Source organism: Manis javanica, chromosome 5 (assembly GCF_040802235.1).
Source record: "Manis javanica isolate MJ-LG chromosome 5, MJ_LKY, whole genome shotgun sequence".
Lineage (NCBI taxonomy): Eukaryota > Metazoa > Chordata > Mammalia > Pholidota > Manidae > Manis > Manis javanica.
Window position 1 is genome coordinate 10,986,231 of NC_133160.1, and position 16,627 is coordinate 11,002,857.

General features: G+C 39.9%; 1 protein-coding gene across 1 annotated transcript in view; it reads right to left on the reverse strand.

Moving 5' to 3' along the window:
* The window catches only part of CSE1L (chromosome segregation 1 like), a 39,175-nt gene extending 24,982 nt beyond the window's left edge, over window positions 1-14,193 (reverse strand). The window contains exons 1-2 of the mRNA XM_037006256.2: window positions 14,045-14,193; window positions 2,466-2,561 (exon numbers count right to left, since the gene is read on the reverse strand). Of these exons, the coding sequence (XP_036862151.1) occupies window positions 2,466-2,550 (85 nt within the window). The 5' untranslated portion in view covers window positions 2,551-2,561; window positions 14,045-14,193. The remainder of the gene's footprint in view (window positions 1-2,465; window positions 2,562-14,044) is intronic.
* Window positions 14,194-16,627: the final 2,434 nt, after the last annotated feature.

Sequence of the window (16,627 nt, forward strand, 5' to 3'; positions counted from 1 at the left end):
TAGTGTCATGAGAAGAGTACAGTCCTCCATTATCATAGCCCAAGAAGAAGATCAAAATTCATAATTTGAAGTATGGTTTCTACTGAATGCTTATCACTTTCATACCATTCGAAAGTAAAAAAATCATGAAGTCAAACCATTGTTAAGTAGGGGACCTTCTGTACCCTGTCTTGTTCCAGAAGTAGTATTAATAGCAGTAGTAATGTATTTCTAATACTGTGATGACGATTACATGAGTTAACTCATGATAATACATAATTATTAACCACATGGGTCTGGTGCTTTACTCACATAAATTTCATTAAGTTGTCACTATTACCCAGAGGTAGGTAGTAGTATCCTCATTTTAAAGCTAAAGCCACTGAGGTGAAGTAACTTGTTTAAGAGCACACAGCTAGATTTTATCACTGAAAGTTTTAGTCCAGTCCTTAATTCTACCACACTAACCCTGTTTTCTTTTCAAACTAAACATTCCTAATATAGCAGTAAATTTTCACAAAGATTTTACCCACATATTTTCAACTCACAATACACTTAGGGATAATAAATCTCCTAGGCTTACTGCTCACACAGTGAAGGTTTATACATTAACTCTACTTTCTCCTATCTTAAGCTTCATAAAGCTACACACACCCCAAGGTTCCAGTGTTTACTGAGAAAGGCCTGCCACTGGCATCTATTATTTTCTACAATTCGATCATACGATTTAACACCTTTCTTCTTTCTGAACTGGGTCCCAAGAGTTTAACTTCCATTCTCAAATCCTCCCTGCTTTGTGTCCACCATGTCTTTCTTAAAAAATGAGGAATGCTGAGATGAACAATGTTTCCCATGAGGGGGCACTCTATGGTTTCGCATGAGGCTAAAAGGCTTTCGTACACGGCAACATACTATATCCAAGATTTGTGTTAAAGCACGTATGGATTGCCAGTTCTCTTCCTTAAATTGTAAACAATATCCTGGAAGCAATCTTATAAGTTTAATTCGAATTATTTCAATGTTCATTTCTTTCAACTTGTTCACAGAATATTCACACTCAAGGAGACTTAAAATGCCGTCCAGTTCATCCACACCACTGTCACATCTCAGTAGCCAGGGGAGCACAGTGGTATTTGTCAACTGGGGTAGTTCCACCTCCAGATCATTTTATAAAGATGTTGAGTCAGTCAGGTACCAATCCCTGGGAAATGCTATGCTCATAACTCTTCCCAGAAACATCAATTTATTTCTACACTCTGTCCTGGATTCACAAAAAAATAGCATCCTCACCTTACAAAGACACAGTTATTAAAAATTATTTTTAATAGTCAGCATTGGCAGAGGCTTTCTGGGGAAGTCTAATAAGATTAGAACCATTAACTTCCCTTTATCAAAGAACACATTACTTCTTTAAGCATTATGGGAAAATCACAATTTTCCTTTTCAGGAATCACGAAGGCTTTTCTAGAAAAGGAGTGATGCATTAACATGTTTACAATTCTATTTATTATACATAACATATTAATATAATATACACACATTCGTGTCTTCATGGGAACTTTCTGAAACCCTCTTTATGCGCATGAACAGTAGTAAACTCGGAAGAAGCAGGTTAAAGGCATTTCCTGTTACTATGGCTCACATTAAGAATCATCAACTGACTACCCACAAGACACATCTGGCCCCAGAAATTGTCTGGTTTGTACAGTATTTCAAAAAATTGTAAAGTCAACTACTATCATTTAAAAATGAGGACCCTTCATATAAATATCCTTATTTTTCAAATAAAGCAGGAATTCTGTTCTTATAAAACTGGGTTGACTTCCCCAAGCAAGCTGGTTTCAAATAGCAGCCCCTTAACCAAGACATAAGTCACATGATATTACTAATCTCTATTTGGCCTGCCTCCCTCATTTACCTTCACATCTGCCTCCTATGGGCATCTGGGTTTATAATTTTAAGTTTATACAAAGTTTCTAATGGAAACTGGTCAAATTTGGAGGGAGGAACTCTACGTCCTAAAATATATTAATAATATCAAACCCAACATGGGGATTAAGAGACAGTGTCTGATCATCTAGTTTTATTCACTCAATCTCTTTTTAGGCAACTATCACCTCTATGCCCTAATTATTATATCTCTAAAACAGGCAGGTGTGGGGATTTTCAGGATGGTGAAGGGACAAAGCATTCTAAACATAACAGTACTTTTATCCCAAAAGGCACCAAATAGAAGCTATTTTACTCAAAGAAAGAAAAAAAAAAAAGAAAGAAAGAAAAGAGAACAAAACCCCACACCATCATATGTTATAGCAGCTGTATGTAGCCAACCCACACACTTTATGGCTAGAGAATGAAAAATAAACTATGCCTGAGAAGCCAAGTGTAAATCTTTTTTTAATTTAAAAACAGGCAGACTGCACAAAGATTTCCCTCACCTGTTCTTAAACAATAAATCAACCCAAAACACTATTTATTCTCCTTACCTGGACGCCTGATGGCAGGATCAGGATCAAGGGTTTTCTTTAAATATTCTGTTAGTGTTTGCAAATTTGCTTCGCTGAGTTCCATAGCTATAAGACCTAAAACAAAACATGAGGTTTGGGTATTAGTCAATGGAGACACGGTGATTTACATAAAAGAATCCCTTTATATTATGGGTCTTCCCCTCTCTGAAAGTCATCCATTTGTTATGTTTTAGGTATCGGCTATACAAGCCTGACTCTTAACTGAGGCAAGGTTCCAGAAGATGGGCTTTTTTGAAACAATGGAGACAGAATTTTGAGATAAAGGAGAAGAAAAAGATAGGCACAGAAAAACGAAAGTTGAAAAACTGATCAAAGTCACCATAAGTTTATTTAATGCTATGAAAAAGGGCAAAAACAAAGGGTTAAAAAAGACTCACAGGAACTATTTTTTAAAAAGCTCCACCATGAGAGATTAAGATTTTAAACAATAAAGATCCCATAAAGAGTTCTAAGATTAAAGAAACTAGAATAAATTCTTTTGTGCACAACAAGCAATCATAAGTAATAACTACATGTTGAGAATTTGCACCTGGGAAGATAATTCTGAGGTTCAGAAGATGACAGCTGAGATGACTAAAAAGCAACTTTCTACACCCATTAATTCTACAACCACAGCAAAGGCAGGAAAACCAAAAATAAATAAGTGGGGTGACATCAAATAAGAAGCTTCCACATAGCAAAGAAAACCATCAACAAAATGAAAAAGCAACCTACCAAACGGAAAGAAAATATTTGCAAATCATCTATCTGATACGGGTTAATATCCAAAATACATAAAGAACTTACACAACAAACAGAATAGAGAGCCCAGATATAAAACCAAGCATATACGGTCAATTAATATACAATAAAGGAGCCATGGATATACAATGGGGAAACAACAGCCTCTTCAACAACTAGCGTTGGCAAAACTGGACAGCTACATATAAGAGAATGAAATGGGATTACCGTCTAACTCCACACACAAAAGTTAACTTGAAATGGATCAAAGACCTGAACTGAATGTAAGCCACAAAACCATAAAACTCTTAGAAGAAAACATGCACAAAAGTCTCTTGAACATAAAAAACATGAGCAACTTTTTTCTGAACACATCTCCTCAGGCAAGGGAAACAAAAGCAAAAATGAACAAATGGGACTACATCAAGCTAAAAAGCTTCTGTAGAGCAAAGGACACCATCAGTAGAACAAAAAAGCATCCTACAGTACAGGAGAATATATTCATTCATAAATGACATATCCAACAAGGTGGTAACATCCAAAATATATAAAGAACTCACACGCCTCAACACCCAAAAAAACAAATAACCCAATAAAAAAATGGGTGGAGGATATGAACAGACACTTCTCCAGAGAAGTAATTCAGATGGCCAACAGGCACATGAGAAGATGCTCCACATTGCTAATTATCAGAAAATGCAAATTAAAACCACAATGAGGTATCACCTGACACCAGTCAAGATGGCCATCCAAAAGACAAAAGCAGCAACAAATGCTGGCAAGGATGAGGAGAAAGGGGAACCCTCCTACACTGTTGGTGGGAATGTAAACTAGTTCAACCATTGTGGAAAGCAATATGGAGGTTCCTCAAAAAACTAAAAATAGAAATACCATTTGACCCAGGAATTCCACTCCTAGGAATTTACCCAAAGAAAACAAGATCCCAGATTCAAAAAGACATATGCACCCCTATTTATCTCAGTACTATTTACAATAGCCAACACATGAAAGTAACCTAAGTGTCCATCAATAGATAAATGGATAAAGATGTGGTACATATATACAATGGAATATTATTCAACCATAAAAAAACAAGTCCTACCATTTGCAAGAACATGGAAGGAGCTAGAGAGTATTAATACGCTCAGTGAAATAAGCCAGGTGGAGAAAGACAAGTGCCAAATGATTTCCCTCATTTGTGGAGTATGACAGAAAAGCAAAACTGAAGCAACAAAATACCAGCAGACTCACAGAACCCAAGATTACCAAAGGGAAAGGAGTTGAGTAGGGTGGGTGGGAAGGGAGAGAGAAGGTGATTAAAGAGGTTTTTTTTTTTGTATCATTAATCTACAATTACATGAGGAACATTATGTTTACTAAACACCCCCCATCACCAAGTTGCCCTGACACATCCCATCACAGTCACTGTCCATCAGCATAGTAAGATGCTGTAGAATCACTACTTGTCTTCTCTGTGTAGCAAAGCCCTCCCTGTGCCTCCCCCCACATTATGCATGCTAATCGTAATGCCCCCTTTCTCCCCCCTCCCTTATCCCTCTCCCTCCCTTCCCACCCATCTTCCTGGGTCCCTTTCCCTTTGGTAACTGTTAGTTCATTCTTGGGTTCTGTGAGTCTGCTTCTGTTTTGTTCCTTCAGTTTTTTATTTGTTCTTATACTTCACATGAGTGAAATCATTTGATACTTGTCTTTCTCCACCTGGCTTATTTCACTGAGCATAATACCCTCTAGCTCCTTCCATGTTCTTGCAAATGGTAGGATTTGTTTTCTTCTTATGGCTGATTAATATTCCATTGTGTATATGTACCACATCTTCTTTATCCATTCATCTACTGATAAGACACTTAGGTTGCTTCCATTTCTTGGCTATTGTAAATAGTGCTGCAATAAACATAGGGGTGCATATGTTTTTTTCAAACTGGAGTGCTGCATTCTTAGGGTAAATTCCTAGGAGTGGAATTCTTGGGTCAAATGGTATTTCTATTTTGAGTTTTTTTAGGAATCTCCATACTGCTTTCCACAATGGTTGAACTAATTTACATTCCCACCAGCAGTGTAGGAGGGTTCCCCTTTCTTCACATCCTCGCCAACATTTGTTGTTGTTTGTCCTTTGGATGGTGGCGATTCTTATTGGTGTGAGGTGATATCTCATTGTGGTTTTAATTTGCATTTCTCTGATGACTAGTGATGTGGAGCATCTTTTCATGTGTCTGTTGGAGAACTGTCTGTTCAGTCCCTTTGACCATTTTTTGATTGGATTATTTGCTTTTTGTTTGTTGAGGTGCATGAGCTCTTTATATATTTTGGATGTCAACCCTTTATCAGATCTGTCATTTATGAATATATTCTCCCATATTGCAGGATGCCTTTTTGTTCTATTGTTGGTGTCCTTTGCTGTACAGAAGCTTTTCAGTTTGATGTAGTCCCACTTGTTCATTTTTGCTTTTGTTTCCCTTGCCCAGGGAGATATGTTCATGAAGAAGTCGCTCATGTTTATGTCCAAGAGATTTTTGCCTATGTTTTATTTCTAAGAGTTTTATGGTTTCATGACTTAAATTCAGGTCTTTGATCCATTTCGAATTTACTTTTGTGTATGGGGTTAGATAGTGATCCAGTTTCACTCTCTTACATGTAGCTGTCCAGTTTTGCCAGCACCATCTGTTGAAGAGACTGTCATTTCCCCATTGTATGTCCATGGCTCCTTTATCATATATTAACTGGCTTATATGTTTGGGTGATTAAAAGGTATTTTGATCAGCACACATAATATTGGGGGGAGGCACAGGGAAGGCAGTATAGCAGAGAGAAGACAAGTAGTGACTCTATAGCATCTTACTATGCTGATGGACAGTGACTGCAATGGGGTATGTGCTGGGGGATTGCTAATAGGGGGGAATGTAGTAACCACAATGTTGCTCATGTGAAACTTTCATAATATTGTGTATCAATGATACCTTAATAAAAAAAAAGAACTTACACAACAGAAAAAAAAGTCCAATTTTTCCAAAGATATACAGATGGCCAACAGATAAATGAAAAGATGATCAATATCACTAATCAACAGGGAAATGCAAACCAAAGCCATAATGATATCACCTCACGCCTGTTAGAATGGCTATCATCAAAAAGACAAGAAATAACAAGTGTTGGGGAAGATGTGGAGAAAAGAGAACTGTTGTACTGTTGGTGGTAATGTATGTGGGTACAGCCACGATGGAAAACAGTATGGAGGTTCCCCAAAAAACTGAAACTAGAACTATCATATGATCCAGCAATTCCACTTCTGGATCTATCCAAAGGAAATAAAAAGGCTAACTTGAAAAGTTATCTGCACCCCCATGGCTCACTGCAGCTTTATTTACAATAGCCAAGACATGGAAACAACCTAAGGATCCACTGACAGATAAATGAATAAAAATATGTTTACATATATTTCTTTACATATAAAGATATATGTTTACAATGGAATGTCATTCAGTGAGAAAAAATAAGGAAACCCTGCCGTTTGTGACAATATGGACGGCCTTTAAGAGCATTATGCTAAGTGAAACAAGTCTGAGAAAGACAAACAGCATATGATTTCACTTGTATGTGGGATCTTAAAAAAAAAGCACATAGATACAGAGAACCAATAGTGGTTACCAGGGGAGGCAGGGTGGGCAAAATAGGTGAAGAGGGTCAAAAGGTACAAACTTCCAGTTATAAATGAGTCTTAAAGATATAAATGTAGATATGGTGATTACAGTTAATAATATTGCATTGTACATTTGAAAGTTGGTAAGAAAGTAGATCTGAAAAGTTCTGATTACAAGAAAAAAATGTCATTATGTGGAAGATGGATGTTAACTAGACTTACTGTGGTAATCATTTCACAATATATACATATACTAATCATCCACTGTACACCTGAAAACTAATGTTATATGACAATTATATCTCAGGAAAAAGCAACTACTTTTAAAGCTTAAACAAAACTAAACATAAATCACAGAACATGCTGTGACTGACCCCCAAAACTCACATCAATTACAAATTATAAGCTCAATAAATGGCTTATGTAGTTAAACTGATAACATGAGGCTAAGAAATACACCTAACAGCACATACATACAAATTATGAGAGTGTGTGTACGTGTGCGCTTCATTACCAATGGATCAGAAAGCTTGAGAATGCGATAAATGGGACCTATGGTCTCTAAGTTGCTGTTGAGTAAATAAAGTGAGAGAACTACTTGGTGTGATAGAAGTATTCTAAAATTGGACTGTGGTGATGGATGCACAACTGTATAAATTTCCTAACACTCACCAAACAGTTAAAATGAATAAATTCATGGTATGTTATTCCTCAATAGAGCATTTTTAAAAACCCAACTTCTGCTTAGATCCCATTAGATAGCTTTTAGGGACAAAGCCACACAATGTCTAGGAAACTCAAGGAAATGGGACTTTTCAGGATAACCATGCACCAGATTAATCTGCGATTTCTATGACAAAAGAAAATGAAGCATGTTATGATTTTTGTAAAATATAATAAGACTAGGTGAAAAAAGGAAAAAAAAGTCAAGGACACCATAATTCACATTATGTGCAACAATTTATATACACCCAATGTTTAGAAAAACTAAAAATACACTCAAAAATGTAAATAGTAGTTATGTCTATGTGCTAGATACAGGGATTTTTATTCTCTTCATATCTTCTAGATTTTTCTAATATTCTACAATTACCGAATGCTTATAATCATAAAGTTATTAAAATTTTATATTTTAAAAATGCCTAGGACAAAAGGCAAATTCAGGCTCTTCAAGAAGCTTACATACTAGTTAGAAGACAACTGAAATACCAACTGCAGACCTATATAATCCCTTTCCTGCAGATCTGAAATCCAAAAATCTATAAACTGAGGGTTGTTTTTTTTTAAAACAAGTTTGTGGCAAACTCATGTGGCAGCAAAACCTGGCTGGAACTGCCTGAGGCTATAGATATAGTCTTTATTTATCTCAGTATATAAACGTGTTTCACTAAAGAAATACTAATATGTTTATTGCAGGGGGCTATCCCATGCCCCCACTGGGGATGTTGTATAATGATGTGCACCCAAAAAGAAATTCTGAAACACATTTATGCCCTGAATAGTAGTGCCAAATGAATCACACAGACTGTAACTTACCTGCTGGGAGGTTAAGAGAGCCACTGGGGTATGTGGTGGTCCAAGATTTCCCAGAGGCCGAGTCTGGAGCTGAACTTGAAGGATATATAGAACGGGATAGGCGAAGTAGAATGAAGACCCATATCACACAGCAGATAGTGTGAGCAAAGTAAAAGGCAGAGTGTACACCCCTTTGGGGAATAGTGGACTTGGAGGCTGAGATCAGATCATACAGGTTCCTCAGTACTTAGCTTTCTTCATGATTTAATGTAAATTAAAGAGGAAGCCACTGAAGGTTTTTTCAAAATAGGTAAAGACTTAAGCTGGAGTTAGGAACTTACTATAATGGTTTGCAGCATGGAGTTGAGGAAGAGAACAACTGAAGATTTTTAAAATGGATACTTTTTAAAAATGGGGTGAGGTCACATGTATGACTCAAACACAGTGCTAGATATTTTATATGCTTCCTATCATTTCATTTAATACTGTAACCACTTTATATACAAGCAGACTCAGATTAACTAACTTGCCCAAATCACACATAGTTAATAAAGATCAGATTCAAATCATTCTGATTCTATAGGCCTACCCCCTTTCTACTACCCAAGGCTGTCTTTCAAGGTGGAAACAATGACAGAGGACCGGACTAGAGTGGAAGCACTGGGAACAGCAACAAAAAGGATGAGGAGGAAAAAGAGCAGCCAGGTAGGAACTAGGGAAGGAAGAATCCAAAGACTTCTGAGATTTTGAACAAAACTGATACAAACAACAAAATAAGCCATAACCCTTCTTCTTGGCACTAAAAAACCAGAAAGATAAGAAAAGAGCTTTAGCTAATGCTGTGCTTGTGCAGAGTATTCCTCAACAGCCCAGAACCATAACATTCTAAGATCTGAAGCTTTCTGTATTCTCCATACTACAGTCCTTTCCTTTAATTAGAAAACATTTTTATTGCAATGGAAGGCAACATTCTGACTTAACAGATTCCACCACCTATCTCTTCACTTCCTCTGACCCAGAGCAAAGACTCGGTTGGGTGTGAATATCAAGTTCCACTTGACCACACACAACATTTATTGAGAAGCTACGCTTTCTGGTTCTTTTATCAAAAATTTGGAAAATGCTACACATTATATTCCTCCTCTTTTGGGATTCACTTTAAAGGCTTCAGGAACTCCAAAAGTAAGTTATCAGTTTAAAAGGTGTTTAATTCAGAGTTCCCTCCATTACTCGGCCATAGAACCACTTCATAACACACTTTGGAAAGCAGTCATTTAATCAATGCATTTCCCATTCTTTTATTCTGGACTGAAATGCTCAATCTCTTTTTAAATCATGAAAGTTTACTGCTGCCAAGCAAAACCATTTACATCAGTGTATATAAGCTAAAAAACCTAGTTTCTCTTTGCCACAGTCTTCCTTTTGGGATATATGTAAGGCAGCCTATTAGAAACTGAGAGGGTGGGTAACGGGATGTGTGTGTGTTGTGTGTATAAGGCAGCGTGTTAGAAACTTCGAGTAGGTAGGTAATGGGGATGTGTGTAACAGAATAGTTGGATGTATTTGTGTTTTTTAATACACTCTTCAATAAATCTGCATTTTGCTAACTTGTCATTATGTTCCTACAGCACTGTACATATCTCAACCAAAATCTCTCAGATTCAAAGAGTTCTATGCAATCTGGTGCCCATCAACATCATTTACCTTCTTTTTGGATCTATGTTCTAGTCACAAAGGCCTCTTTCTGTTCCTCAAACCAGCCAAGACGGTTCTTCCTGCCTATGATAATGCTCTTCCAATTTGATATTAAATATCATCAACTGTCAGGCCACTATTAACTCCTCAAAAGGGCCTTCCATGACTATTATCCCTGTTACACTGCTGTAAGAGCATTAATCTTCATCTGAAATATCTTTGACTTATTTGTTATCTCTTACTTGTAAGTGACTTAGCATGGGGACATTGTATGTCTTGTCTGTCTTGCCCAGGACCTTCAACACTGCCTGGCACACAGTAGATGCTCAGTAAGCATTTGCTGTATGAACTAATGGATAAGTTGATGTCAGTCACTCAGCTAACACAGGTTGTGGAGTGGAGACTTTTCTTTGAGGATCAGTTATTTGCAGCCCCAACATATATAGGAACTCAATCACATCTACCAGATAACAAATGGCAAACTTGCCTGCCATAATTTCTGTTCATGCAAAAGTGCTTCAAGAATGAAGTGAATATGAGATTTGTCTTGTATTACTGTTCATACATGCCAATGTTTATACTTTGTTTCAGGACTTTGCACTTACTATCTGCCTGGATGGCTATACCCCTGGAGGGCTGCGTTGCTCACTGCCCATTTCATTCAGGTCTCTTCAAATGTCATCTCTTTTTAAAGGTGCCCTCCTGGACCATTCAACCTAAAAGAGCATCCACCTCAGCCACTCTCCATTCCCTTACACCATTTTCCAAAGTAAATGTTATCAAGCATATTAATTTGTTTTCTTGATTACTGTCTTCTCCCTCCACTAGACTGTAAGCACTGTGAGAGCAGGGACTTTGTTTACTGCAATCTTCTGAAAGCCTTACAAGAGTGAAGGGAATCTACTTCCTATTTGTTGTACTTTTTTCAAAAGCTATATACCCTTGATTCATTTTTTCATCAAAAAGCACTATCATTCTTCACATTTATTCTGATCAGAAACAGGAAGAGGTGGAGACAACTGATTCTAAGACCACATGATAAAATGCCCCTAGGTTGAGATGCTATAGTAGGACTATTTTTAAGTTTTAAAAAAGTGCATATGGAAAAAAAAGTGTGCGTGTGTGTGTGTAGGGAAGCATCTCATATAAATACGCATATTATAATTTCTGAAAGTTAAAATACTACATAAATTCTAGAATTTCAATATTAGTTAAGGGATTAAATATTTTGTCAACAAACCCTTTTTGTATCTCCTTAATGAAGTGTCTATGAAACCAAATTGTAAGCTTGTCCCTGATTTGGGCCATTATAAAAAATTCGGTAATTTTAGAGAATACACCAAAGGTATATGCAATTTATGAGTAATATGATCAAGGTCTAGTTAAGTATCTTATTAGTCACAGGTGGAGGTACTTTGACACTTTAAAATATCACAATATATAAATGTAAAATGTTACTGATTTCAAAATAAAGACAAATGGAGAATGCATTTAGAAATAGAAGATTTTCACCTTTACATGAGGGGTAATACTTTACTTTCTCCACAGAGCTGTCTTTGGAAATCCCTACAAATATACAAAAAAATGAAACACATGTATCACAATATATCAGTTCGGATAAACCTATCTAAATTCCAAGTTCTTGTTGAATGAATGGCTGGACCTAAGGCTAGCCTCTTCCCACAGGCCCTCAGTTATGGATGAAGACTTTTGGAATAAAAGTTTTGCTTTCCAAGGCCATCTCACAGACATCTGTGACATAAGCTGATCCAAGATCTATGCCTTTTTCTTAGCTATTTCCTCTACATTACAGAACCATTTCTGAGGCCTTACATCTGGAGAAAGCGAAAGAGATCCAATGAATGAGAACTATCCAGCACACACACATCAAACACACCCCAGCACCTCAACCCACCCTCTGCTTTACTTTCTAATCATAGGAACATACCACTTAGAATTAAATCCAAACTCTTTATGTTGCCTTACAAAGACCAATTGATCTGGCCCATGAATACCTCTCTCTCCCTTCTTCATACACTACTCTAGCAAGCCGGATTTTCCTCAAATACTCCAATATTCCAAGCTTGTTCCTGTACTCAAGCCTTTGTACTTTCTATTCCCTCTGCCTAGTGTTCTTTCCCCTCACCTTTCCATGCTGGTTTCAGCTCAAATGTCACCTCCTCAAAGAAGCCTTCTTCATTTGTCACATCACATTGTCACTGCCACTATCTGAAATGATCTAATTCACTTCTTTCCCTAACTGAAATATAAGCTCCCCAAGGGAAGGAACCTTGTCTACTTGTTTCTTCACTGCATTCTCAGAGATTAAGTGGATTCTCACTAACGTTACTAAATGAAAAAAGGAACAAAGTAATTCCAAAGCTAGTGCACTGCTCTCAAACCCATCCAATCCCGTATAGAAAATGGTTTCCCTGTTCCCGCCCCCAACTCAGAAATCAAAACAGACAGAAGACAGAAGGGGAGAGAATTCCCTTGAACTGACAAAAAAGTTAAGGGGTCCTAGGAGGGAAGAGACTAGAGTACATCAGGAGTCCCAGGAATTATGCAAAAAATGGAGACACACACACACACACCCAAGGTCAAAAATTAGACAAGGGAGAACAACACTGGTGGGATCCAAAAGTAACAAGTCCCCTTCTGCAGCTCCAAGGGATTATACTTGTGCATCTACAACGTGGCAAGCACTAGCCATCTGGACACAGCAGTGAGCAAGACAGGCAAGGTACCTTCTTTCAAAGTTTAATTACAGCAGTTGAGAAAGACAACAAACAATTGTTAACTATGAGTAATTCTAGATTAAGATTAATGCTATGGACTGTAATAAAATGAGGATGAATTAACTGAAAGTTGAAGGAAAGAGGCCCTTAGAAAGGTTGGGTAAAGAAGGCCTAAGGTGAGTTAAAACTTAAAGGGCAAAGAGCCAGCCTTGCAAATATTTGATGCTGGTGATCTCCAAGCAATCAGAAGGCACGTCCAAACGCTTTATGGTGGGCATGAGCTTGGAATTGGAACACTTAAGGGTCAGCAGCACGGCTACAGTGGCTAAGGAGAAGAAATGGATGGAAGAGGCGAACAATGGTACCTCAGGACTCCGTTAAACCACGGTAATAACTCAGAGGGACCTCACTGCCACTTTGGAGGTAGATTGTTTTCAACCCCATTTTGCAGGTAAGAAAATGAAGACTCTGAGATATTACATGAAACCCGAAGCTACACTCCTAGGGAGGAGGCTAAATCTGGAACAAACCTAGGCCTTTTAATTCCAAAACCCACGCTTCCAACTACCACACCACAGCGTTCGCCGCGGGAAGGGGGGCGCACCTCACTGGGCAGGTGCATGGGCCCCCAGACGCAAGGACCAGGATTTAATCCTTAAAAAACAAAGTGGGATCATGACGCCACTATTTCAGTCGGGGATACCGAAGGGCAGGGGCGGTAAGCTTCCCTTCCTCAGCTAAGAGGCGGCGGTACGTGCGGCCGCACAGGCCTAGCAGCCGCACTCGGCTCACGTTGCGGGTGGCCCCGGAGCGCCGAGAACGGACACGCGGGCGCAGCCAATGAGAGACGGCATTCCCGAGCCGTACGGCGACGACTCAGCCAATTAGCGCGGCGCTGAGGGGAAAGGGCGGGTTCTCGGCAGCCTGGGGTTAGGCCGCGCCTCAGCGGCCCTCGCCCCTAAAAGCGCAGAGACCACGGGCGTGAACCTGACACCCTGGACGCCATGAGGTGAGGTGAGGTGAGGCGAGGCCCAGGGCGAAGGGAAAAACCTTACCCTTGCCCGAGGAGCCGTCCGAGGCACAGGCCCACATTCCACTGTCGCTCAGAGGCGCGGTCCCTGCTTCCCAGAGCTCGGAAGTATCGGGAGCGCCGCATCCCTCCCCCAGAGGGGTCCCAAGGGACCACCCAGCCAGGCCGTGCACGCCCGGCGGCTTACCTCGTGGAAATTCAGGAACGGAGACGGGAACCTCGGCCGCGGACCGTAGCCAGCACTACCCACTCCTGCTGCCGCTCCGCCTCACATTCAAACCCCGGCAAAATGGCGCGGCAGCAAGGCTGCCGCCGAGGCGCATGCGTAAGCGCGCAGAGGCAGGGGGCGGGGTCAGGAGCGCTCGGGCCCCACCCAAGCTCGAATAGCCGATCGCTATCCTACTGTTTGCGCTGACGTCACAAGCGACAAAGCCCTTAGGCTCTGACCGCTCGAACGGACATCACAGTCCCCATTTTTCTGAGACTAACAGATTCAGCGAGTGGCCGCTGATTTGTGACCTGTTTTAATGTCAGGGTTCTTCATGTCCGACACTGTTGAACCAACTGCTCAAAGTCCTGTCCATAGCGTCTCCGACAGAAGAGAACTTCCTGCCAGTCGCAGAGCTTATGTTTTTGTTTTAGACGGAGAAATGGATAGAATAAATGAGATCATTTCAGGTCTTGCTAAGTTCAATGAGAAGAAAATTTAAAGCAGGATGATATGGCAGTCAGTGACATGGAAGGTGAATGGGACGGTCAGAGAAAGCCTCTGAGCAAGTTGACAATCGACGTGAATTTAAGACAGGAGACAAGACAGCTGAAGAGCCGGGAGACCATTCCAGGGGGAGGGGATGCCAGTAGCAAAGGCTCCGAGGCAGGAATGAGGAGGCTGGGGCTTAATAAAACAGCGGCAGGAGATGAAGTTAGGCCAGCAGGGGCCAGTTGATGGAGGCTTCAGAGGCCCGCGTTTTTGCGTACAAGATAGCCGCCAAATTTGTATTTTAAAAGATCCAATTGAGTGGAGAATGGACTACATGGGCGGAAGAACTTGAAGAAGAGAGACAAGCGAGGATGTGGTTGGAGGCATCCAGGAGAGGTGATGGCCTGGACTAGCGTGAGTAACAGTGCAATGTAGAGAAATAGCTTCAGGGTGTATTTTAGAGGTAGAGCTCATAGGATCTTATGATGCATTGAGTGTAGGAAAGAGAGGAACCAATGGTGACTTCTGGAAATCACATCCCTCAGTTTTGGTCTCCTCCTCCTTGTCCCTCAATAGGTCCAGTTGTTTCTGCCCAGAGCTCATCTTTTGGAATTGCTAGCTTCCTACTCTTGGGACTGAAAGGCACACTATTTGTTCATTATTCAAGGAAACAACCTAAGAACACAGAACTAAATGGGCATTATGAACTGCAAAAATCTCAGCACATAACTCCATCCAAATCTCTGCACTAAGAGATGACCAAACTCAAACGTGGCTTCTAGCAGCATAAGGCCATATCCCTAGGATGACCCAGTGCCATGCAAATACCACCCCCTAGACTGCCTGAGAAAGCCTTGTGCTTCTTGAAGAATTTTCTATTTGTTCTAGCCAACAGCTAAGGATAGGCACCCCAACCTCCCATAGAGCATTTACTAAAAAGGGCTTAAAATTATAAATCTTTCCTCATACATCTGCATTTCAGGAGTGTCCTTCTCAAGGACCTGAAAGCCATTCATTTGAAATGTAATCATCAGGAAAGTAGGGCCTCTGACTCCCAGTCTCTGTGGGAGGCTGGAAGCCTAACTGATAAATGCCCGCTAGCAGACACAGCTGGCCTCATCACACTTACACTGACCAACCCCCTGTAAGTTCTCTATTGAGCCCCTGCATTCTCCCCTTATACCCTCATTCTCCCTTTAAAACACCCAACTGCTTGTGCACAAGTCAGAATAGACTTCAGCTCTTTCCTCTACTGAATAAAATCTGTTTTCACCACTTTAACAATGTCCAGTTTTGTTTAGCTTTGACAGCATACTGGCTATAAACATGTAAAAGCAATTCCTATGGATAAAATGTAAAAGTCAGTCTTACAGTGAAAGGGTAAGGGATATAAGTTTTTGTAAAATTACTCAACATATCTTACCATAGCCCACAAACCCTACAACCTGTCTGACCTCCTCACCTCCTTTCCCTCCTCTCTACTCTCACTCAGCTCAGCGACCCTATCTTCCTTTCTACTATTGCAAGCTCTAAGCTTATTCCCACCTCAGAGTATTTATACTCGCTGCTGTTCCCTCTGTCTGAAATGCTCTTCTAGATCCCTGAATAACTGGCTCCCTCTGTACATTTAGATGCCAGCTCAAATGGCAGCTCCTCAAAGAGGTCTGCCATCCTGTCTGAAATGGCCTACTCCCCACACCTAATAATTCAGGTGATATTTGGGGTTGCCAGATTTAGCAAAGTAAAGCAAAAAAAATGAATGTGAATGTCAGAAAAACCATGCATAATTTTTTAGTATAAATATTGCATGGGATATACTTAAAGTCATACATTGTTTATGTGGAATTCACATTGAATCAGGTGTCCTATCTTTCTCTGGCTACCCCAGCTCCATTATATCGTTTTTTTTTCTTCATAGCATTTAGCACTCTCGGCAATTAGTTGTCTTTGTTTAATTGCCCCCCCAACCCTACCACCACCAGCCTATGGACTCTCTTAAGCAAGGATTTTGTTTATCTCACTTTCAACTGTACCCCAGCACCTAGCCCACAGTACCTGCTTAAGAAATAT